Consider the following 24,473-nt stretch of genomic DNA (forward strand, 5'->3'; position numbering starts at 1 on the left):
AATTTTTTAAAAAATATTATTTTAATATATTTTCAAATAAAAAATACTTTAAAAACTAATTATTACCGCACCCTAATTACCTCCCTGGCTGGACACTCCATTCATTTTCATAAAAGCAAATGGTTTTTGACAACAGAGCTTTACAGCAAGATAGACTTGAAGAAATTGTTTAGAGAGAGAGAGAGAGAGAGAGCGCAAAGAAAAGAAAGAAGAGCATAATCTGCTACCCCTTTCTTTATTACAAAGACAAATGTGGCCGAGTGAAGTTGTTAGAAGTCTCCGGACAAAGGAGTATGATCAGTGATGAACACGTTTCCATAGATAAGTCCAGCAATCCCACCACCAACAAGAGGCCCAACCCAGTAGATCCAGTTGTCATGGAAATCACCACTAGCCACAGCTGGGCCAAAGGATCGGGCTGGGTTCATGGATCCACCAGAGAATGGGCCTGCAGCCAAGATGTTGGCACCCACAATGAAACCGATGGCTATGGGAGCAATGGTGCCGAGGGATCCCTTCTTGGGGTCAGCAGCAGTTGCATAGACAGTGTAAACCAAGGCAAATGTGATGATGATCTCCATGACGACTCCTTCAATGGCTCCTACTCCAGCTGCAACACTGTGGATGGGGACTGCCTGTTGAAACCAGGTAATCATATGGAGAGTCAAGGTTAAGGGAAAATTAATAAATAAATCACATTTCTCTTGAAAACATACTTCTTACCATAAAAGAAGAAGAGTTTAGAAGAAAAAAAATGCATGGAGATTTTCATATATGTATTAGGAGGTCGTCCCAGTAGAGTGATTCAATATATAATAAGATGCAAAATATATATCGATCTTAATTACCAAGCCTCCAGTGGCAACTTTGAGAAGGTAGCATGCAACGATGGAGCCCAGGAGCTGGGCAATCCAGTAGAAGATGCCAGTGAGGATGGTGATTTGGCCACCAAGAGCCAAGCCAAAAGTGACAGCAGGGTTAACATGGCCACCGGAGATGTTGGCACCTACAGAAACTGCAACGAAGAGAGCAAATCCATGGCAAACCGCAATGGCTACTAGCCCAGCAGGATCAAGAGCTGCATCACCTGTCAGCTTATCTGCAAGAGTAATTAAGATCCTTATAGTTAGTATTTGATTACTGTTATAACTTACAGGCAGCACTGCGTTATCAATATTCCTTGCGTGGCTAAATATTGACATATATCATGATATTGCCTGTTAATGCTAGCACTATATATATATTTAATCAAGAGGATATTCTTCAAGCTCAAGTAACATAAGCTACTGAATCTAGAACTCAAGTTTTTGCAAGTTATGATCATAAGATATATGTTTTTGTGCTGTGGTTCGATAATATATATATATATATCCATGCTAAGGGAATCAAAAGGGAAAGCTATGACTGTGAAAATGGCTGTGAGTAAGGATCGAGGGTGTGGAAAAGAGAATACTAACTGTAAGCCATGGCTGAACCAACACCAGCAAAAACAAAGAGCAAAGTTGAGATGAATTCAGCAAGATAGGCCTTAAAAGACCCTAAACTGAAAGAATCATTAAAGCGACCAAAGGCAATTCCAGCCATCTTTGAAAGAATAGCTAAAGGGGAGCTCTGGAAAATGGGAGAATTGAAGAACCAATTAAGAAGACAAGGATATATAGGGCAGCTAGTTCAATATATTTCAGATTGCACAAATGCCCTTTTCAGGACACCATGTTTATATACACATAAGAGTATGAGTATAATAATATAATTATTGAAGTTAAATAAATTGGTCGCAAGCTGCATCACCATTATTATTATTATTATCATCATTATCCATCCATATCCAATGACGTTTTTTCTTGCTGTCCTGGCCGTCTTTAACCCACTTTATTTCCTCAATAGAAATGTCTGGATGCACATCAATGATTCTTCCACGTCACCAACCTTCATGATAGAGAGAGAGGGAAGTGGGTGATGCCGTGATGGGGTCCATGCGTGAGAGGAACAGTGATAAACAAAAGGAGGTGATAAGGGCTTGACTAGCTTATGGCCACACGCTGCACCGACCATCTATATATTTCATACAAGATGGGCTACAAGTTCGGGGATTAATTTGAAAAATAAGTAGATATAGCATCACCCAACCAGAATATTCCATAATACCGACGGATTATTTTGCTACTGTTTAAACACTGACTTTGTTAGAAAAAAATTCACGGACAGAATCATGAATGATGACAGGTCGTCCAAAAATATATTGTAGGCGATTTCTATTTAGTCGGTAATATTATCACTGATAGATTTACAGATAAAAAAATACGTTAAATAAAAAAGTTTTGCTGGCATTATTCTTTCGGTAATTCTATTAGTGAGTATGTGATATTAATGACAGAATATACCGTTGGTAATTCCATCGGTGATCGAATTAATATTACCGATGGAATTAATACTACATGATATATTCTAATACTATAAAAAAAATAGAATTTCAATATATTTTTTTATTATTAATTTTTAAAAATATCAATGAATACAATTTATTTAGTAGATAGAAATCAGAGGAGGAGGAGGAGGAGAAGGAGGAAACAGATCTTCATCGGGACTAGATGGACGATAAGGTAGACAACATATACCTGTGAGGTTTAACATCAGCTCCTCGTATAATTATTTAAGTTGGACCGTCTCAACATTAAGAACGATTATCTATTACTTGTATGAAACCTATATAAAATATTGAAGACAACATGTATTAATTAATAACGTGAAAGAAACAAATTATTAGTACCTAACTAATTAGCTATCATTGGTTTAACTCAAACTTATTTAATCTATTTTAATAATACACCCAAATCATTATCAATTTTATCAAAAAATTCAAATTCCTTCAAATTTACCAAAATCTTCGACTTAACAAAAAATTGATAAAATATGAAACATATCTATTAAAAAACTCATTATTTATTTCATTATAAAACTCTTAAGTCACAAAATCAAACTCAATTTCATCAAATGACAAACAAATATAATTTTTCAAAATCTCAAACAAACCCTAACATGTACAAATCATACATTTATACAACATATCTCTATAGGAAAAAGTTGTAAAATAAGTAAACACACAAACAAACTACATATGCTACATAAAAATACAAAAAAAATTAACATTTTAAAAATAGGTTATAACAAAAAATGGATAGTTTTGTTTACTTGATATGACGAATCTTAAAAAAAAAATTAAACTAGAATAAGAATACTGACAGACTGATTGTTGGGGGTGGCTGCATTTGTGATGATGTAAAAATAAGAGGGTGTTGTGTATTATTTTCTGTAGAATAAAAAGAAAGAAGAAAAGGAAAAAAAATTAAGGAGGAGGAGATAGGGGTTGTCTATCATGTTATAACTTAAATATTACTTACAGATTCACCGACAAGTATTAGTGACGGATATATTTTCTCGGTAATTTTGTTTGTAATAATGACATATCATTTTTTTATTTTTTCATTTCAAACTTTAATTTACTTAGTAGTTATTAATATAAATTTTCTGTCGGTAAATACTGAAGAAAATTATAAAATAATATTCTGTCAATAAATATTGGTGTAATTTAGTGATGGTATTGGTATTATTTCCATCAATACTTCCATCTATATTTGCTAAATTTCCTAGTAGTGCAACATAATTGTTTTTAGCTTTTAACTAGAGTGAGAGGAGAGGTTGCCGGCAAAGTGCATGGGAAGGAATCTCTAAGACTGTCCCACCAAAAAGAGAACGGTGCCTTGTTTGTCTTCTCATTATTATCTTTTTATTTTTGACATGTAATGGGTACCTTTTCCCTTTCTGCCTTTTTTTCACCTCTTGGAAAAAAGTGGTTTCTGATATCCTCCGGGTGATTCTTTTGTCCGGTGGAGGTGGGACCTGTGGCCGTGAACAGGCGGAGGACTGTCCATCGATCAATGCCAACCCAACATTTCTCACAGCTGAAATCGGCCATGCATGCACCACATCACAATTGATGGTGATCCAAATCAATCATCGTTGATCACAGGCAATGCATTGCAGCATCACATGCTGTGTCTCAAATTATCATTAAAGCAGGCAATTGCCCCATGAAAATTGAGAATGATTTAAGACTTTCACCTCCCCCTTTTCATTCTAAAATCTCAAGGAACACCTCTCCTCAAAATGACTAGTTCATAGGTTGTCATGGGGCAGGTAATTGCACAGTACTGATCTCATCATAGAATGTTAAGCATGATGCCGTCCACCTTCTACTAAGAACATTATCTGTATGCATATCCTACAGATCGATATATGGGGCCAAGGCAAACAAAATAAAATATTAAACATTGAACTGTTTAGAGCTTGAAAAGCCTTGTAAATCAACTTGCTGAAGTTTGAAATTGTGCACGATGAGCATTTCAGGATTGGACTTTGAAGCAGAGGATGCTGGTGTTAAGCAGGCTATGATTCAAAAGAGATATACCTCTATCCTCGTATGTATATGCTACTGCATACTATGCGCGTGTTTGGCGTTGCGACTGTAGCTGTTTATAAGTGTTTGGTTAAATATTAACCATATTTTTATTGTTGTGAGCCCCACCTGAAACTGAGGTTGGACCTCAGTTTCTGAAAAGCAATTTCCATTTGCTTTTCGAGGGCTTGTTCTCCTTTTTCCTTCACTGATAGTGCAAAAAGAGAAGGAAAAAGAGCAGAAACAGAGGAAAAATAGAAGGACCGCTATCCATCGGCCAAGCAGCTCCCTCAATTCAGCACCAGCCTCCGTCGTTTCGATCGTTAGCCATACATCGCCGCAACGCAAGGTAACCTGCTCTTACCCTTCTCCTTCTTTTCTTCTGCTGCATTTCCCCGTCTCCACTGTTCTGCAAAGTGAACAATGGAGAGTGTTTTCACTGTTCATGGGCCGGACCAGACTCAATAAAATAAAAAAAATCCAAAACAATTTCTTAGATATTGTGTTTTATTCGATATAATGGCACTATGTAATTATATTAGAAGAGATCGCATGATAACGTAGTATTTGCAGAATTTGATCGCAATCCCAATTTTGTTTCTGATGATATTTTACCTGATGTTGTTGCACGCTCAAGAAGTCATGTAAACTATAGTCCTTGGAAGATGAATTTCATACGTGATGGAATTGCAGATAGTTTAATGAAATAATAAAAAAAATACTTTATATAAAATATTGTTTATTTCATTATGTAATAGCGGTAGTTAAATCTACAATATTTCAATTAAAAACCATCAAATTAATATATGTTTTTTTTAGTTATTTTGTTATCTCAATTTGAAAAGCATTCTTAACCAAACACATTAAATTATTTTACGTTCAACCTCAATTTCAACCACAGTTTTAACCAAACATATATTTTATCAAACTAATTTCAACTAAAAGTATTTTTTTATAAAAATATTTTTTTTCAAATCACAACCATAAAAATTACCACAATACCAAACACACATGTGTTAAATCTATGATAAGAAGCTAGTTAAGCACATGCAGCTACACTTTTTTAGTGGTCTTAATCATATGCATATATACTTCTTCTTTGTACTTTTTCTCTTCTTCCTTTATGTCAAAAAAAAAATTATAGAATTAAATTATAAATAAGTCATTTTAGTTTTAAAAAGTTAATTAAACTTTTTTTTAATTTCAAGAATTTCCTTGATTAGTGTTAATCAAGCTTAATTTAGTAGTATTTTATTTTAAAAAAGTATTATTTTCTCATCAATATTGTCATATTTTTTACTTTAAAAAATGTTTTCCATCCTATCTATAGCTTTATTAACCTTCTCTATTTCTTAAAAATATTAAAATAAATTAGAAAATAACTTATTTATGAATGAAAATGATTAGGTTATAAATGTATTTGAAAACATGGAAATTATATATATATGAAGACTAACCAATTATTTATTTTAATTACTTCATTAAAATCGAATACATGCTATGTAAAGCATCCCACTCATTTAATTAATATGTTTTAGTTAATTTATACCCAGACCTGTGATTCCTAACCAACCAACCTACCAAAATTATCTCGAGGAGACAAAGGAATTTCAAAGGCAAGCAGAAGAGTTGATGTCAAAGGGATACATACGAGAGAGCATGAGTTCATACGCTATTCTATTATTACTTGTGCCTAAAAAGAATGAAATTTGGAGGACTTGTGTTGTTTATCATGTTATCAATAATATAATAGTAAAATATAAACATCATATCCCCAAGCTTGATAATATGTTAGATGAATTGTATGTGTTTTGTGTATTATTGAAAATTTATTTGAAAAATGAATATCATCATATTAATAAGATAAAAGAAGGTGATGAATGAAAAATGTGTTTAGGACTAACTATAGTTTGTATGAATGGTTAGTCATGATTTTTGGATTTACCAACGCACATAGTACTTTTATGAGATTGATATATCATATGTTGCGTGCATTCATAGGCAAATTCATAGTGGTATATTTTGATGATATTCAGATCTATAACAAGAGTTTAAATGAGCATGGTGAACATTTATGTAATGTACTTGATGTGTTGCGTAAAGAATTATTGTATGCTAATTTTAAGAAGTGTACCTTTTACATGGAGAAAATTATGTTTCTTGGTTATGTTAAATTCATAGTTGTGTATTTTAATGATATTCTAATCTATAGCAAGAGTTTAAATAAGCACGTTGAACATTTACGCAATGTACTTGATGTGTTTCATAAGAATCATCGTATGCTAATTTGAAGAAGTATATATTTTGCATAGAGAAAATTATGTTTATTAGTTACATTGTTAGTGAACATGGTATTGAGATGAATGAAGAGAGTGTTAAAGTTATCTAAGAATAACTTACACCTAAATCGATCACCATGGTAAAAAGCTTTCATGGTTTGACTAGTTTCTATAGGTGTTTTGCTAAAGATTTTAGTACTCTAGCCACATATTTAACTAAAATTGTTAAAAAGTCATTTGGTTTTAAATGGAAAATTGAACAAGATAATGCATTTAACTTGTTGAAAGAAAAACTTTGTTCAACACTTTTATTAGCTTTACCTGATTTAATAAAGCTTTTGAAATTGAATGTGATGCCTTAAGAATATGTATTGAAGTAGTTTTAATATAGGATAAATGAGCTATTACCTATTTTTAATGAAAAGCTTAATGGTGCAGCCTTGGACTACCCTACTTATGATAAGAAGTTTTACCCTTTGATAAGAACTTTGGAGATATGATAACATTACTTATAGCCAAAAGAATTTGTGATTCAATCAGATCATGAATCGTTGAGCATTTGAAAGGACAAAGTAAATTGAATCGGTGACATGCCAAATGGGTGGAATTCATTGAAACATTCTCATATGTGATCAAATATAAACAATGTAAGGAAAATATAGTGATTGATGCACTATCATAAAGGTATGTTCTTCTATTTACTTTGAATGCTAAGCAGTTAGGATTTGAGTATGTGAAAGAATTATATGTAAATAATAGCGATTTTGCTAATGTATTTTATGCATATAAAAATTCACTTTTGAAAAGTTCTATAGACTTGATGGATACTTGTTTAAAGAAAATAGACTTTATATGCCTAACATTTCTGTGCGTGGAGTGTTTATATGTAAAGCTTATAAGGGTAGTTTAATGAGGAATTTTGATGTCATTAAGACTTTGGATGTATTACAAAACACTTTTATTGGTCTAAAATGAAAAATGATATACAACATATAGAAAAGTTAAGTCTAAGGTTTTATTGCATTGCTTGTATACTTCTTTGTTTGTATCTAAGGAATCTTAGGTGAATATTTCTATAAACTTTATTTTAGATTTACTTAGATTGAAATGAGGTAAAGACTCTATTTTTATAATTGTTGATGTCATAGTATATTATAAAATTAATGACGTAACTAACCTATCATACTTTTTTTAAGGGAAATAGTACAACTTCTTGGATTTTTTAAGAGCATAGTATCAAATCATGATGTTAAGTTTGTTAACTACTTTTGAAAGATTTTGTAGAGAAAGTTGAGAACTAAATTGTTATTTCTAACTACTTGTCATCCACAAACGGATAGACAAACATAAGTACTAAATAAAACTATAACTACACTTTTATATAATGTCATTTAAAAAAATCTTAAAAATTTAAAAGATTCTATCATTCATTGACTTATAATCTGCTTATAATCTGAGTATGCATTCTACCATTAATTTTTTACTATTTAAAATTATTTATGACTTTAACCTATTAACTTCATTAGATTTTATTCTCTTCTTTGTTGATGAAAAGATGAGTCCTAATGAAAGTAGAAAAGCATAGATAATGATGATAGTGTATGACAACATATAGAAGAATTACCAATATGCATCCAAGGCAAATAAAGAGCATAAACAAGTTGTTCAACTAGATGATTTGATTTGAATGCATAGTTATAACCACAATTTTAAAATGTTCAGCAATTAACACTTTAACCATTTCCTCCCAGATAGAAATTTAGCTATATACATCAATCAGTCTGCTGGCGTTCTTCTTTTCCAGGAAAAGGTATTGAAGCACAGCAATGGTAATATCCATTCTCATCAAACACAAAGCGTTGTGAAAGATGAGCTTCACGGATAAGATACTCCCCCCAATCCTCTGATCCAAACTGCTTGAAAATGGCCCTTGCGTCAAAGGAATCATTCTTTCTTCGTCTCTTCCTGAAATTTTCAGGAAATCAGGCATACGAAACAGAAGAACAAAAGCCAAAATGAAGCATAGAAAGCAAGTAGGCAAAAAGAAAGGGGTAAATCATTGATAGGTCCCTGAGATTTTAGTAAGGTTTTAGACTTAGTTCCCAGCCTTTTAAAATCTACTCTTCAATCCCTAAAAAGTATGAAGTATCAGCAAAAATAGAATGAGGTGGGACTGATGTCCTACTGCATCATAAAACGGTAACCAAATATTTTTTTTTTTTGAAGATTGTAACCCTTGGGAACTCAAGTCTAATGAACACAGAGAGCACAGGTACTGGTAAACAATAATTTCACCCGAAAGAAAACGCAGGAGCAAAAATAAATGATATCTGTACCCTTTCCTGTGCCTTGCGTTCATCACTGTGGCATGCAACTGCAATTCAATGAGAGAACAAATTTGATATTAGTAATTCCGAAACCAAACCTATATGTAATAAAGAGAACATAAGACTGAAACAACTAGGCAACCCCACTGTCCATTAGGTCCAGTAAGTTGTTCAGGTCCAATTGTAACTATGTCTATTATTGGACATTATTTAACTGAACACCTAGGAACTAAGCAAGCAAAATATTCTATCCCTACTTGGAAAGTTAAAAAGCACTGCAGATAGCCGAATAATAGGTAGAAACATTTTAATAATTCCAAATATAAAATTTTCATAAGAAGCATGAAGCATGATCATATGTGAGCAAAAGGAGGGTAACATACCTTTAACTTTTGCTTAGCATCTTTCTCTAGAACAAGTCCAGCCTCAACAAATGCATTGATGATAACTTCTAATCAAGCTAAGGAAATTCAAAAGACTTCATCAAGTCACAGAAACATCTTAAAATCTAATGGAACAAGGCAGCATTTTTTTTTCTTCTAAATTTCTTTCCTGTTTTCATTCCCAGGTGCAGTAAACAGTGAAGTGGCACCAGATTATTAATGCTTAGATAATTAGGATACGACATGCACTTAAAAGTCGGCCCTCACTCCCAATTTCTTCAACAGGAGCATAGAGAACACGAGCTTTGGACAAAGACCCTCTCATGGTATCCTGCCAGTGGATAAAGAGCACAAATTTTACTTAATAGGTAATAGCTGGCATACCAAATAAATAGAAGGGCATGGAGACAGCAATCCATCCATCATGCTGATGTTAAAATATGCCGCCTTTGTTAGAAGACAAGCCGCTAGAACTTCAAAGTATCTAACCCTGATTTACCAAAGATAGAGTTCGAGATTCAAAAGGCCACTGTATCCTACTGCAGAAACAAAAACATGAAGGAACAAGTCATGTTCTACTTACCAGCCCTTTAAGCCTGATGGAGATAGGTCTATTATCCAAGGCATCAATCACTTTTGATGAGATACTCTAAACACACACACAAATATTTAGTACAACCACCATTAGTTATTACCTATCTTATTTAAAATAAACATACCTCTAGGACACCTGAAGCTGCATTGACTCGCTCCTTGTTCCATAACTTCAACATGAGTACAGTCAAGTGAAACGTTGTAGGTTTAATAAATATGGATTTGTCTATTCCAAAGTCTGTCAAGCACAACACAAATCAGTAAGATTTCATTTAAGTAGACGAGAGTGAAAAAAAAAGGTCCTAAGAGAAATAGAAGCAAAACAGTTTTGGTAAAATTAGATAACAGTAAAGTTGGCATTTTATCTCATCTTTTTCTGTGATTATGAACAAGCAAAAATGGATTATCAGCAATTTTATAGGGCCCATAGTTTAAAAAATTGGTATAGAACTATATGCTATTATAGGGGCACCAGAATAATCTCTCAATTAACTAATGAACTTAAAACCTACCAGAAGCATTAGGCAACCTTGGTGGTTTGGGAGGATAACTAACAAAAGGAATGCTAGTTAAATCCACTTTAACATGTTTTTCATCTTCAACTTTGAGTTCAACAGCTACATCACGTCCTTTAATTAGTTCCTGACCCTTATTTTTGATGTCCAAAGTGTCTTCAATAGAATCACTTTCCAAATTTTCATCTGCAGAAACATCATTAGTTCCCAGTATGGAATTCTGAAAATTGACTAGCTTATCAGTCAATTCAGGGTATATTGCCAATGGAAGAGATATAAAGTGAGAGTAGTCGAGACTTGATTCAATCGCCTGTGATTTTAACCAGAAATAAAGAATATGTTAGCAATCTGGCAAGCATGTATGTAGAAAAAGAATAACTGATGCATTCCAAAACAAAACCAAATAAGTTGTATGTCATTTGCACAAGAAAAAAAGATGTATGTCACATGCTTCCAATGATGGATGCCAAAACCTGACATTGAATAGCAAAGCACACCTTTTTACTCCCCACATACTTTTCTCTCTTCGATAGTTGCCTAGGCATTTATTAGACTACAACTACATTACATGCATAGAACAAGTCATGTACTACTAGAATACCTAAGAGAAAAATTAACCATCAAACTAGGTCTCAAATGTGTTAAATGTTACTGGAATGACATAAAGGAACACGTGAATTTTGTAAACCACAATGACTGGTAACTGACCTCATCCATAATAGCTTGTATCTTTTTAGAAGCTCTTGTCACACAATCAGTTGAAATGCCTTCAATGACTGCAAAGGATAACATGTCAAGTAGTAAACAATCGCTGCCAATGTTGTGATCAGCAAGTTTGAATCTATTGATCAAAATTGTCAAATTCAAGCATCATGCTACCATCTTGGAAGACATAGTAACAACCCAGAAGTTTCAAAATGACTAAAGCAAGACATTTAATTTCAACCAGGACAGCTTACCAATAGATTCTTCCTTCTTTGATGACGGAAAAACAATTTTAACTCCCATCTCTTCTTCAATCTTTTTTTGAGTGGATCCTCTGAGGCAGGGAACTTATAAGTCAAAGTGAATATGGATGTAACTTAAGTTCAAAATAATAAAATAAAATAAAATAAAAAATATGCTGAAATCCATACTCTTTTCCTTTGATGAATCGAATAAGAGAGGCACCCACCTTCGAAGAAAAACAAAGGAAGTGAGATAAAAACTAAAATTAAAAACAAATGCAAGGATAAAAAAAAAAATTAAGAGCACAAGAGAAGAAAATTAAATAGCAATAATTACAAGATGATAAATGTGCTAGCAGGTAGAGGTAGAGTGGACTATTAATGACATGGTTCATAATGGGGTTCACAGGGTCTAAGTGTCAAATGCTTAGAATATTTAGGTTTCATTTTAAAGGTTGCCTCAGTTGGAAATGATAGACAGTAATGTTACCTTCAACCAGGTGACAAAGTTTTTCACCTATAATGTAAAATCCTGGAATGCTAAAATCTAGCAATGTATTTCAAGGAATTTGAGAAATAGACAGCGTAGAATGCATTACTATCAGGGTGATTAACACAGTAAGAATAACACATAAGATCAAAGTTGACAGGAGCCAATAAAAACTACTGTGAAAACTACACGAGTTAGTGGAGGCGTCTATACTTAATCCCTAACATGGCAACATTGCACCATCTGATATTCTATGCACGATAGAATACTTTTTGGTAACAGAACATTCCGTCAAACAGTTCCTTAAGAAAGAAAAACATGTACTAATAAAAAGAAAAAACTAAAAAGAGTGAATGATGGCAACCATTCATGTTATTCAGGTCGAATTCCTTGCATGAAATTCCCCATAAGGACCATTTGAAATAACTTATATCATGCCTCTGTTACATTCAACAGTATTCAAAGAGAAAGATCAATGATCCTTTTAAATCTCTTCCTTTGGGTTTAAAATTTAATAATACACTGTTTAGACAATAAGAAAAGTTAAAACTTTTGGGAAAGCTGGGCAAAAGAAACCATAATCAAGCATCAAGCATAAACCTACAGCAGGTATCAGAAATGTATATTTGAAATGATACTGAGATGCAATGTGAATAAAGCCTAAATACCAAACACCCAAACAAATGAGAAGTTCTACTTCAAAACGAGAGAACATATCATGTGCCCAAGCCTAAACCCACTGCAAGAATGGGCCTTCATAACCCTGTCCTTGAAAATGGCTAAATTAATTAAAGTTTGACGAGTAAAAAGTTACCTCAAGCATAAGTGAATGCTTTTCAGCAGAAAGCATGGGCTTGACAGTATCATTCAGCACACCAGCACTGATGGTTGAATCACAATTATTAGTCACCACTTGAGCAACCTTTATCGTTTCTTGAACATGATCTCCATCTTCTAACTCATTAACAGAATTTTCGGCCGTGGATTCTACAGATTTACATTGAATAACCCATAAGCAACACCAGAATACAGATGGTTTACAACAACACAAACTCCAATAAGTAATGCCAAGCATATACTCTTAACATAATGTTTCGAAACACATGGCCAAGTATCAGTTGAATAGCTACAGGGTCCAAATAGGAGTGCCATTAGTCTTATGGTTAAACATAACAAAATGATATTACAATAACGACAAGTAGAATGGCATGCACCATTGAAATTGCTCTTAAACTTGAAAACGATCCATAATCAACAAAAATGTTGTCTTGTAATGAAGAAGAATCCCTTCAAGAAATCATCAAAAGGGCACTTTGTACGCTAAAAAGATTGAAGAAAGAAAAACAAACCTTGAATGTTAGAGACAGAGACCGGTCTCCATTGGCATTGGCGAATACCACCTGCTGATTTAAGCTTCTTGTTCCTATCCATCCTAGCATCCTCCTTCGCAACGCCACTAATCCTCTTGTTAATATTAAATAACAACTCACAACTTACTACCACTATAAATAATAAACATCAATAAACCTTATAAATTAATTAATACAACGACAAAATAATTTATTAAAACCAACCTCAAAGTAAGTAAGTGGATTCGATTTCAGAAATGGATTCGCGTATTTGAGAGCGCAATCAACTCTGTTGCCCCGCCCAGAGGTAACATGTTAAAATTAAAAGAAAAGGCTAATATTTCTTAGGAAACAAACAGCGTGAGTGCGTATTTTACCCGAAGAAGAGAGACCTGCTGCTGCTGCAAGCAATCATTCCTCACTCCTCACTCACTCTTCTGTTTCTTCACCTCCTTCCACGACTGAAACTCCAATGAGTGAAGTTTTTCCTTTTTTTCATAGATTTCATTTTCACCCTTGTAGTTTTTAGATTTTCAATATTACTCTTATATTTCCTAGAAAGTTCCAATATTACCTACTAACCATTATCATCTTATATAATATTATAATATTATATTTTTAAAAAATATTTTTTGTTTGAAAATATTTTAAAATAATATTTTTTTTTATTTTTTAAAATTTATTTTTAATACCAATACATTAAAATAATCTAAACACATAAAACAATTTTTTTATATAAAATACCGTTTGATTCACTTTTCTAAACATTGAGTTTCGTTTGATTTAGTTTTCTTTCTTTCTTTTCGTGAGATATTTATAACATGAAAATGGAGAATACAGAGGAAAATGAGAAGAAAATAAGTAAATGAAAAATGAAAAAGGTGAAAAAAGAGATTAGAATTGGGTTAGTTATTTACAAGCAAAGGTTAAAATTAACACTTCTTAACAGAAGCTAATAGCCCTTGAAAAAATAAAAGAGTTAACATTTTATTGGAATAATATAATAATAATTTTATTATTTTTTAAAAAAAATTATTAAACTAACTATTAGAAATAATACAAAGATCATTAGTTACTTTTTGGACAATAAACTTTTCATATTTTAAAAGCATACTAAAATGATTAAAATACATTTAAAAGTAAAATTTTTAAAATTAGCATTTAGAAGCTTCTTCGCATTTCCATATTTGTTTTTTTATTATAATCAAGTTGGATAAAAAATAATTTAATATTTTAATAAATATAAAATATTTTTTTTTTAAAGGTGGCGGTTTGCTCTGGTAGCTAAAAATTCTTTTCTGCTGTGTCTTTGAAATTGTCATGATATCTTTATCAAAGTGGGGTGGGATATGACGATGATAAATTATTTTTTTTCTCTATTTTCTCTTTTCACCTCTTGAAATTTGTGTTGGCTTTTCAATATCTCTAAACTATTATCTTATTTATTGATATTTCGACTCAGTTCCTTATTTTTTTGAATTTTAATTTTTGTTCTTTAATATTTTATAAAAAAATGATTTTTTTTAAAATTTTGTCCTTCAATTATAATTCGTAATTTTTTTTGTAATTTGATGCCCATTCTTGTAATTGTTTCTTTTCTTTAAGTTCTTTTAGTAAATTAATTTTTCTTTTTAATTTTACCCTTCAACAAAAAAATTGTAATTTTACTCGAAGTTATTTTTTATTTCAATTTTGATCTTTATTCTTTTAATTGCTTTTTTTTTATCCTTTTGTAAAAATTAATTTTTTTTAATTTCATCTGTCAACATTTGAGTGGTTGAAAATTGAGCTTTGTGATTTTTTTCAGATAAGGTGCTTGTAGTCTAATAACCTAAGTCATGAGTTTGAAAAGTTAAAGCAGGTTAACAACACTTTTTTTTACTTATTTTCTTTGCCAATTTCATAATTCGACATTGTTTTTTCTTTTTTTTAAAAAAAGGGCTTTGTGATTTTCATCATTTTCTTTTCTACCAAGTTATCCCGATCTCATGACCTGTGATGTGGGTTTAGCAGGTTAATCAGGGTTGATTCGACTCTTATTACCCAAGTTACAAGTTATCATGTTAACTTAAATTGATCCAAACCCTTCTTTTTTTACAGGTTATTGTGATCATTTTCTTTTTATTTGGTCCATTTGTTATCATTACCTAATTTTTTTTATCATCTATTTTAAAATAAAACCAACTTATTTGACTGAGTTGGATTTATAACCCGAGTTGCAATTTTTTTTTCTTTTTTAAAATGCGTTTGCATGCCTTACACCATTTTTTAAGCAAAAAAAAAAAAATCGAGGCATAGCACGGGTCCACATCTAGTAAAAACTATAGGACTAATATTGTGATATTTGAAAATATAGGAGTAAAAGTGAGACACATAGTTGTAAAATCCAACCAGGTATAATCTAGGTCAACCTTTAAAAAAAAACATTATTTTGATAAAAAAAATTGCAAATAATCAATAAGTTCAAGGTTGGATTTTAACGAAATCAAAATCGAGTCGATCAAACTAGTGAATCAACCCAAGATTTTAAACCGGTAAACCATATTATTTTTTTTCTATATTTTTTTTCGTTAATATAGATCAGTCCATCTAGGTCTTACAATGAGCAATGTCCAATCTATAGGGATAACTTTTTTTTGAATAACTACAAATCAGCCCCGAAAATTGTTTGCTCAACAAATCAGCCCCCAAAGTGACAGCACATGGAATATTACAACACGACGAGCAGCACGAATTTCTTGCCCCAAAGCATTTCACATTTAAGAAAGGCAGAGAGATGGAGTAAAATCTAAAATTGAAGGGTGGAATTTAACAAAACAAAGTAGGTTAGGGGTAAAATCAACTTGACCAATAAACTTTAGGGCTGTATTTCGTACTACACCCAGAATTTAGCCTCGCCATATCGAAAAAACCTCCCCGCTTTTACACTCACTCACTCTGTCTCTCTCAACAATACAGCGTACTCAACCTGCTCCACCCCCACCCCCACTCCCACGACCACCGCCACCTCCTTCAGTGGCGTCTACTGCCACCTCAATTCCCAAGAAAGTTCTTGCATTTACTTGTTTTGGCAGTTTACTATCTCTCAGGCATTTCAGCGAGCACGTTAAGTAACATGGCTTTTGTTGATCACTACTCAAAATATATGCAATTCTAGTTTGATTGGAACCAGTTGTATACTGTATTTGTATTCAATGAGGCAAGTTTTGTTCTGTTTTTTTTTTTATTTGGGTCACATCTTTCTTTCTTATATCTAGCCTGGCAATGTTTTTCACATGTCACTGGTTTCTGTGCTAACACACAGGTGTATACAAGTAGAAGGAGACAAAACCCAAGAGGTCCCAAATCAAAGGTAAGTTCCGTTTCAATATCTTTCATCAGTACTATCATGAGTATCATCTATCATTGAGCAATTTTTGTCATCACCATAACCATCATAAGCCGTAATCCAAAATCAGGTTGTATTGTCTGTTTTCTTACTAATGTGGTTTGGATGTTGCAGGTCAACCTGTGTTGAAGGGGGTTTCAATCGCAAACAAGAGCCCTTCTGAAGTGCGCAACAAAAGATGACTGCACAGACCATTTTCAGAACACTCCTTGACAGACCAAACATCATAAGCTCAAAGTACCAGGCCAAACAACTACATGCCCAAATCCTTAAATTGGAGCCCTCCTCTCCTATTCACCTCTCCAGACTAATTTCCATCTACTCCAACTTCAACCTCTTACATGAATCTCTCCTTCTCTTCAACGCTCTCCACTCCCCACCAGTTCTTGCTTATAAATCCATCATCAGATGCTATGTTGCCAATGGCCTTCTTGTTCAATCAGTGGCCTTATTTTTGCAAATGAGAGCTTCTGGTAAAAAACCAGATCATCATGTGTTTCCTTCTTTACTTAAATCATGCGCATTGTTATCGGATTTAAAATTAGGCGAGTCGATCCATGGATGCATTATTAGGTTGGGTATGGACTTTGATTTGTATACATGCAATGCCCTTATGAATATGTATGGAAAATTTCAGAAAGTATTCGCTGCTATGGATAGCTTCTCTAACAAGTTCAGGATTGAGTCAGCACATGATCAAAATGTTACTTTGAATCAAACTAGTTATATTTTCCCTAAAACTAATGCAAATAGCACAATCCTCGATCAGTGTTCCAGAAAAAGAAATTGCAGTTATATGGCAGAGGTGGATAGAAGGGGTTCAATAATGGATAGTGTGAAAAAGGTTTTTGAGAAGATGCTGAAAAGAGATGTTGTTTCGTGGAATACAGTGATTGCAGGGAACGCAGAGAATGGAAAGTATGAAGAAGCGTTAATGCTGGTTAGGGAGATGGGAAATGACAATTTGAAGCCTGATTCATTCACCTTGTCTAGTGTGCTTCCTATCTTCGCAGAATATGTGGACCTTCATAAGGGGAAGGAGATTCATGGATATGCCATGAGACATGGCTTTGACAACGATGTCTTTATTGGTAGTAGCTTAGTTGGCATGTATGCAAAGTGTGCTCGAGTGGAAGATGCCCTCCAGGTTTTTAACATCTTACCTCAACGTGACAGCATTTCATGGAACTCTATTATTGCAGGGTGTGTGCAGAATGGATTATTTGATGAAGGCTTGAGATTCTTTCACCAGATGTTGAAAGCCAAAGTTAAGCCTGTACCCGTTTCCTTTTCCAGTATCATGCCAGCTTGTGCTAACCCTATTGCATTGCATTTAGGAAAGCAGCTTCATGGATTCATAATCAGAGTTGGATATGATGACAATATGTTTGTTTCTAGTTCACTTGTAGACATGTATGCCAAATGCGGGTATATTAAGGTTGCTAGATGGATTTTTGATAGAATGGATGTACATGACATGGTCTCATGGACGGCTATAATCATGGGATACGCATTGCATGGACAAGCTTGTCATGCTGTTTCTTTATTTGAACAAATGGAAATGGAGGGAGTGAGGCCAAACTATGTGGCTTTTGTGGCTGTATTGACTGCTTGTAGTCATGCTGGCATGATGAATGAAGCCTGGAGATATTTTAACAGTATGACTCAGAATTATGGGATTGTTCCAGGATTGGAACACTATGCTTGCATGGCAGACCTTCTTGGTCGAGCAGGAAAGTTAGATGAAGCCTTTGAGTTAATCTCCAGTATGCATAGACCTGTGGAGGGTATTTGGCTGTCATTGCTTTCTGCTTGTAGAGTCCATAAAAATGTTGACTTGGCTGAAAAGGTTGCTGAGAAGATATTTGAGGTTGATCCAGAAAATACCGGGGCATACATTCTCTTATCCAACACATATGCAGCTGGTCAGAGATGGAAAGATGTAGCCAAGTTACAATACCTTATGAAGAATAAGGGCATAAAGAAATCACCTGCTTTCAGCTGGATTGAGGTTAAAAACAAGACACCTGCTTTTGTATCAGGAGATAAATCCCACCTGTGATATGATGAAGTAAATGAGACTTTAATGTCTTACAAGAGAAGATGGAATAAGAAGGATATGTTCCTGACAGAAATGAGGTGCTTCTTGATGTTGAGAGTGCAGAAGAAATCATTATTATTTGGCCACAAAGAGAGACTTGTCTATTTTTGGCATCATCAGCACCCTTCTGGGACAACAATTTGAGTAATATAGCAACGAAATTTAATTGATGTGCAGACTACTACATAGCAACAAAATTGATGTCAAAGATAGTCAATGCTTCAGATGTTTAATTGTCAGTGACAATAACCACTTCACCATTTCGGGGAGTTTACATGTTCTTGTGTTTCTATTGGTGAGCAGAGCAAGGTACCTGTTTATTGCTCATCAAGCCTTGAAGATTTGTTTAGTTGCTGCAATTGAAGGTTTCTGTTGGAAATATTTTGTATGCTTGCGGATCAAATTTTAATCCTTCCAGTTGTAAAGAAATGCCTATCTCATTGATAATAGTAGTGGTTAAATCGTGTTTCTTTCATCAGCCTGTTATAAAGATAAACATGTTCAGGTATATGCAATCAGGGGGTCTTCTTTGAAGTGATATAAAGCCTGGCAACTTAATGAGTTAGGGCTCTTAAGGAAATCAGGTATAAACTTCTGTTCAGCGTTTTTGCTAAGTTTATCATTTCATCTTCCTTTTCCCTTCGAGTATTGGACTCGCATTCACGCAATGTGCAATTTTAAGTTCCACTCAAGATATTCCTTGTGAATTATGTTATGTCGGCTCTCCCAAATAGAACAATCCGTAGACAAAGGGAATAATCCATCAGTCAATATACTAATACTAATAAAATAACTAATTGAATCTAAGATGAATGCACATATATATCTGACTAGTCAGAATTGACTGAATAGTGCTCATGTAAAATAAAATAATAAAAAAAAGACCGCAAAGAGTAGAATGAGTTGATGAGGGGACATTGATGCAGCGTAACATATATGTTGCTGGCCCTCATAGGAAACTCAAGTTATTCCTTTTGATTGTGCCATTTGCAAAAGCATCTTGCATGCTCTACCTGATATTATTACGACAAGCTATCTAGCTGAACCTTTCTTTTATCCGACCTGATTAATTTTTTAGCACTTCGTTTCAGTTGAAACATAGATTTCAATGCAATGCATATGTTTGTAACACTTTTTTTTCTCTCATCTTTCTCCTACAGCCAACTGGCAAACCAGCACCCAGGAGGCCAGGACCATCTGCAGAAAGATAAAATGGCCTTCCAGTCTGTTCCATTTTACAGAAAATTGGGAAGCAACTTTTTTTTTTGAGCAAGCACACTGCCATAGTTTTGAAACCTGGACTGGTCCAGCGGGTCGACCCGGGCTTGGGATCGGTCCGGGTCTAAGTAAAACCTGCCAGGGAGTTGGCCCGGCGAAACCCGGTTGAGACCGACCTCTTTTTTTTTTTTTATATATATATGCAGAGACGTGAAACGGCATCGTTTTGGCCTTTTAAAAGGCCAAAACGATGAAGACGAAGAGCAGAATTGCAGACAGAGAGAAAACCTACATAAAGAAAAAGCAATTTCAATCGCGAAGAGCAGAGGAGCAGAAAACTCTTGATCATTAAAGAAAAAGCGATTTTAATAAGGTTAAACTTTTGTTTCTCTTCACGAATCTCCTTCTTTCTCTCTCTCTTTTCTTTATTCTTTGCCTTTTTTTGAACTTGCAGTTTTGGCATCGATTCGCAGTTCTTGATCTCTGTATCGATTCATTCGCAGTTCACACTCGCAGGTATGTTTCTTTGTTCTTTTCTTTTCTGCAACTTAATAGATAGAAAAAACGAAAGAAAGGTCAGCAACCTAGGATTGAGATTTCCATGTCAAGTGGTAGTAGAGTAAGAGCATATTTGGCATGAGGTCACTGTATAAAAACTCCTGAACTTAGTGTTGGATGTAAAAAAACTAAATTAGTATGTTTATATTGTGCTAAAGTATTTACGGGTAGTGACATTAATCGATTTAAGCAACATTTAGCTGGAACTAAAGAAGAAGTTGAACAATGTCACAAATGTCCTCCTGATGTTCGACATCAAATGCTTTTGAATCTTAAAGGAAATGCTGGAAAAAAAAAAGAGTTAGAGAAATGCAAGCAGATTTCAATCCATTTAATGCACAACAAAGGGAGCATGAAGAGATGATGATTAGGCAATTAGAAGAAGATGATGATTGTGATGATGATGATGGGGATGAGGATGTCAATACTAAAAAACATATGTTACCATTTAAGATTGCAAAAAAGAAAAAGATTCAAAGCACCAGCACTATAAAACAATCGACTACAAGTGATGGAAAGCAGAAGAAATCTGCAACATTAGGGACATATTTCATGCCGAGAACAACTCCTGGTTCTCAAAAGTCTCTTCAGAATTGTTGGCAAATGAAGGAAGCAGTTGAACGACGTGATCTTGTTTTAGTGAAGTGGATGATTGATGCATGTGTGCCACTTAATGCTGTTAACTTTGTGTATTATCAGCATGCCATAGATGTTGTAATAGCCATGGGTCCTGGTTATAAAGGACCAAACTTGCATGATATTCGTGGTTATTACTTGGCAAAAGCGGTTGATGAAGTGAAGATTTATGTTGAGAGTTATCGAGAGATGTGGAAGAAGACTGATTACATATTAATGGCTGATGGATGGACAGATCAGAAGAGGAGGACTTTAGTTAACTTCTTAGTATATTGTCCTAAAGGAACAATTTTTTGAAAATTGTGGATGTATCAAATGTCTCAAAGACTGCTAGATTGTTGCATCAGTTGTTTAGAGAGGTTTTGTATGTTGGGGTAGAAAACATTATGCATATGGTGACTGATAATGCTGTAAATTATGTTGTTGCTGGCAAGTTATTGATGGAAGAATTTCCTTTAATATTTTGGTCTTCTTATGCTGCTCATTGCATTAACCTCATACTCCAGGATATTGGTAAATTGCAGTCAGTTTGTTCAGTTGTTGAGCATGCTTCTGGTATCACAAAGTACATTTATAATCATTGTTATCCATTGTATTTGATGAGGAAGTTCACTGGAGGAAAAGAAATACTTCGTCCAGCTCCTACTCGTTTTACTACCAATTTTATTGCATTGCAAAGCATTTTAGCTCATAAAGATGAGTTGAGAGCTATGGTGACATCTAGCAAAGGAAAAAAAATTGTTGAGAGTGTGTTAGACTCTCTGTTTTGGGAAGAATATGCAATAATTGTGTGATTGAGTGAACCTTTAGTTTGAGTTCTACGAATGGTTGATGGTGATGATAGACCTTCGATGAGATATTTGTATGATGCTATTCATCATGCAAAAAAAGAAATGTTGAGGAGATTTCAAAAGAGAAAGGCTAGAGTGAAACCTTTCATAGACATTATCAATAATCGGTGGGATGGACAACTATATATAAATCTTTATGCAGCGGCATTTTGGTTGAATCCTTGATTCAATATGATGCAAATATAATGGATAAACATATGAGTGCCATTTCTAGACTTCTAGATGTTCTTGAGAAGTATGCACATGGAAATCTACCTTTGCAAAGTAAGATTACAAGTGAGATGAAGTGTTTAGGAATGCTGCACATGACTTTGGTCGAACGTCCGCAATAAATAATCGCACGCTTATGCCTCTAGGTATATAATTTTTATATTTAAAAATATTATTTGACATAATCTTACTTCTTATTTTTTTGTATAGATGAATGATGGATGACATATGAAACCAGTGCTCTAAATCTACAACATTTGGTTATACGAGTGTTTAGTCAAACTTGTAGTTCTTTGGGATGCGAGAGAAATTGGAGTATGTTTGAACATATTCACTCTAAAAAGAGAAATAGATTGGAGCATCAAAGGCTTAATGACCTTATTTACATCCACTGCAATTTAAGATTGAAACAAAAGTATTTTTTTTTCTCTAATTTCTTAAATATTATTTTATTTTATTTAGTAGCATTATTAATAATTATATTGTGTTTACCTTCACTTTTAATATATAGGAATTATTGGAAAGGATGAAATTATGATCCAATTAATTTTGAGACAATTTGTGACATTGAGAATTGGGTAGTAGAAGATGACCCGTCAATTTTGACAACTGAAGAAGCAGAGAGTTTTCACCAAGCTCTATCAACAATGATCATACAAGATACTTTAGATGATGATAATTAATAATTGATTATTTAGTGATAAATATTATTTAAAATAAAGTATTGTTTAACACAATTATTAATTATGTTTGAAATGTAGATGTTATAAATATTAATGAGATTGAAGATGATTGTGACGATGAAGTTTCAAAGAAGCATGCTGATGATTTATTAAGTGTTGATGGGATTGGCTCAATTTCATCAACATTTGATTCAAATTTTGCTCTTATGGATACAAAAGAACTTATTGTGTTCATTCAACAAAAATGAATGTGTTGTTGATTTAGAATTTATGTTGTTGAATGTTTTGTTTTAAATATTTTAGAATCCATATTTGATTTGTATTTTGGATATTGAATTAAATTTATATTGTTAGTTTAAAATTTAAATTTGATTTATATAAGTGTTGCATTGTAATTAATTAGGTGTTTTATATAAGTGTTGTATTGGTTTTTTTTTTTGGTTGACCCGTGTTAACCCATCTGACCCATAACTTTATTATTAGACCGGATCGGGTTTCAAAACTATACATATTGCTCTAAAGGTATATAATTCTCCTCTTTATAAAGTGTCGATGGACCATTAAGCAATAGGTCCTGAATTCGTTTGCTGATCCCTGATACGATTCTCTTTTTTAGAGTAAACATATAGTTGTTAATTACTGGAATGCCCTATGTTTGATGCAATTTTGTGTGTTTCATCTGTGGGCCAAGAGATCTGCTCTGGCGCTATTGAGTGATTTGCTCAAAGGAATAGTCTGGGCATTGCTTACCTGGTGGATCACTTCTGGCACAGGTCTTGGGATGATTTTCCATGGTCGTCTAACCTTCGACTTCATACTACTTGATGACCGCCACTTAACATTTTATGCCTTTTGTTAGGCGATAAATGTGGAGTGCTCAATGCCAAATCTTTGAATTTGCCACCTTTCAACCGAATAAATAAACATAATAAGATTCTCACTTAGTACATAAAACATCCAGACTTGTATATTTCATGAGTTTCAAGCTAGCAATATGTCGATCCTTTTGTTATTCTATAAAGAAAAACACCGAGGGCGGTGTTACAAAAGCTAGAGTGGATTTTGGACTTTGTTCAAAAGGAAGAGGTTCTTGTATTTTTCCTCCTTTACAGTGATCCACGGTAGTAACTATACCAAACTTGAAATAGAAGTTAGATATAAAACAATTCAATTGAAGGCAAGAATACCCCCAAGTAACCCTCTATAAAGCACACCCTATATAGGAACCATCTCCTTTTTGCCAAGAAAAGAACCCCAAACAAGGTCTTGTTCTGCTCATTTGTCACTCAGCCATCTAAGACCTTCTAACATGCTAAGCAATGGTATGCATAGGAATTATATTTGGGTGCAAACATTCCCGCTCCATCAAAGACTACGTTCTGTCAGCTTTGGTGATTGTAACCATACTTATTTGTTTGCGCATATTTTGTTATGCTATTTATCGGTTGTTGAAGAAGGAGCAACCGCGACATGGTGAGGATCGGAGGG

General features: G+C 33.7%; 4 protein-coding genes across 8 annotated transcripts; 2 read left to right on the forward strand and 2 right to left on the reverse strand.

Annotated features, from left to right (window-relative positions):
* Positions 1-104: 104 nt before the first annotated feature.
* LOC133671249 (aquaporin TIP2-1) lies at positions 105-1,711 on the reverse strand. The gene is made up of 3 exons (XM_062091957.1): positions 1,458-1,711; positions 849-1,099; positions 105-635 (listed from the first exon to the last, which is right to left on the reverse strand). Exons 1-3 carry the CDS (start codon positions 1,582-1,584, stop codon positions 270-272), a joined length of 744 nt encoding a protein of 247 aa, XP_061947941.1. The 5' UTR covers positions 1,585-1,711; the 3' UTR covers positions 105-269.
* A 6,685-nt stretch (positions 1,712-8,396) lies between these two features.
* Positions 8,397-13,868, reverse strand: LOC133691620 (uncharacterized). Of its 5 annotated transcripts, none has more exons than XM_062112222.1 (14): positions 13,718-13,868; positions 13,566-13,629; positions 13,341-13,434; positions 12,806-12,978; positions 11,691-11,728; positions 11,514-11,593; positions 11,263-11,330; positions 10,552-10,864; positions 10,165-10,277; positions 10,029-10,094; positions 9,686-9,776; positions 9,446-9,513; positions 9,072-9,109; positions 8,397-8,700 (listed from the first exon to the last, which is right to left on the reverse strand). In XM_062112222.1, exons 1-14 carry the CDS (start codon positions 13,753-13,755, stop codon positions 8,508-8,510), a joined length of 1,437 nt encoding a protein of 478 aa, XP_061968206.1. In that variant the 5' UTR covers positions 13,756-13,868; the 3' UTR covers positions 8,397-8,507. The 5 variants fall into 5 exon arrangements, with proteins under 5 accessions (XP_061968206.1, XP_061968197.1, XP_061968189.1 ...); XM_062112213.1 differs by having other exon boundaries at positions 9,446-9,510; positions 13,341-13,455; XM_062112205.1 differs by having other exon boundaries at positions 13,341-13,455.
* A 2,234-nt stretch (positions 13,869-16,102) lies between these two features.
* Positions 16,103-19,304, forward strand: LOC133696362 (putative pentatricopeptide repeat-containing protein At3g23330). Its single transcript, XM_062118538.1, has 3 exons — positions 16,103-16,539; positions 16,645-16,692; positions 16,843-19,304. The coding sequence occupies exon 3, from the start codon at positions 16,907-16,909 to the stop codon at positions 18,788-18,790; it is 1,884 nt and encodes a 627-aa protein (XP_061974522.1). The 5' UTR covers positions 16,103-16,539; positions 16,645-16,692; positions 16,843-16,906; the 3' UTR covers positions 18,791-19,304.
* Positions 19,305-19,420: 116 nt separating this feature from the next.
* LOC133696370 (uncharacterized) lies at positions 19,421-23,026 on the forward strand. Its single transcript, XM_062118548.1, has 2 exons — positions 19,421-20,420; positions 20,502-23,026. The coding sequence occupies exon 2, from the start codon at positions 20,915-20,917 to the stop codon at positions 21,536-21,538; it is 624 nt and encodes a 207-aa protein (XP_061974532.1). The 5' UTR covers positions 19,421-20,420; positions 20,502-20,914; the 3' UTR covers positions 21,539-23,026.
* The last annotated feature ends 1,447 nt before the right edge of the window (positions 23,027-24,473 follow it).

Source organism: Populus nigra, chromosome 1 (genome assembly GCF_951802175.1).
Source record: "Populus nigra chromosome 1, ddPopNigr1.1, whole genome shotgun sequence".
Classification (NCBI taxonomy): domain Eukaryota; kingdom Viridiplantae; phylum Streptophyta; class Magnoliopsida; order Malpighiales; family Salicaceae; genus Populus; species Populus nigra.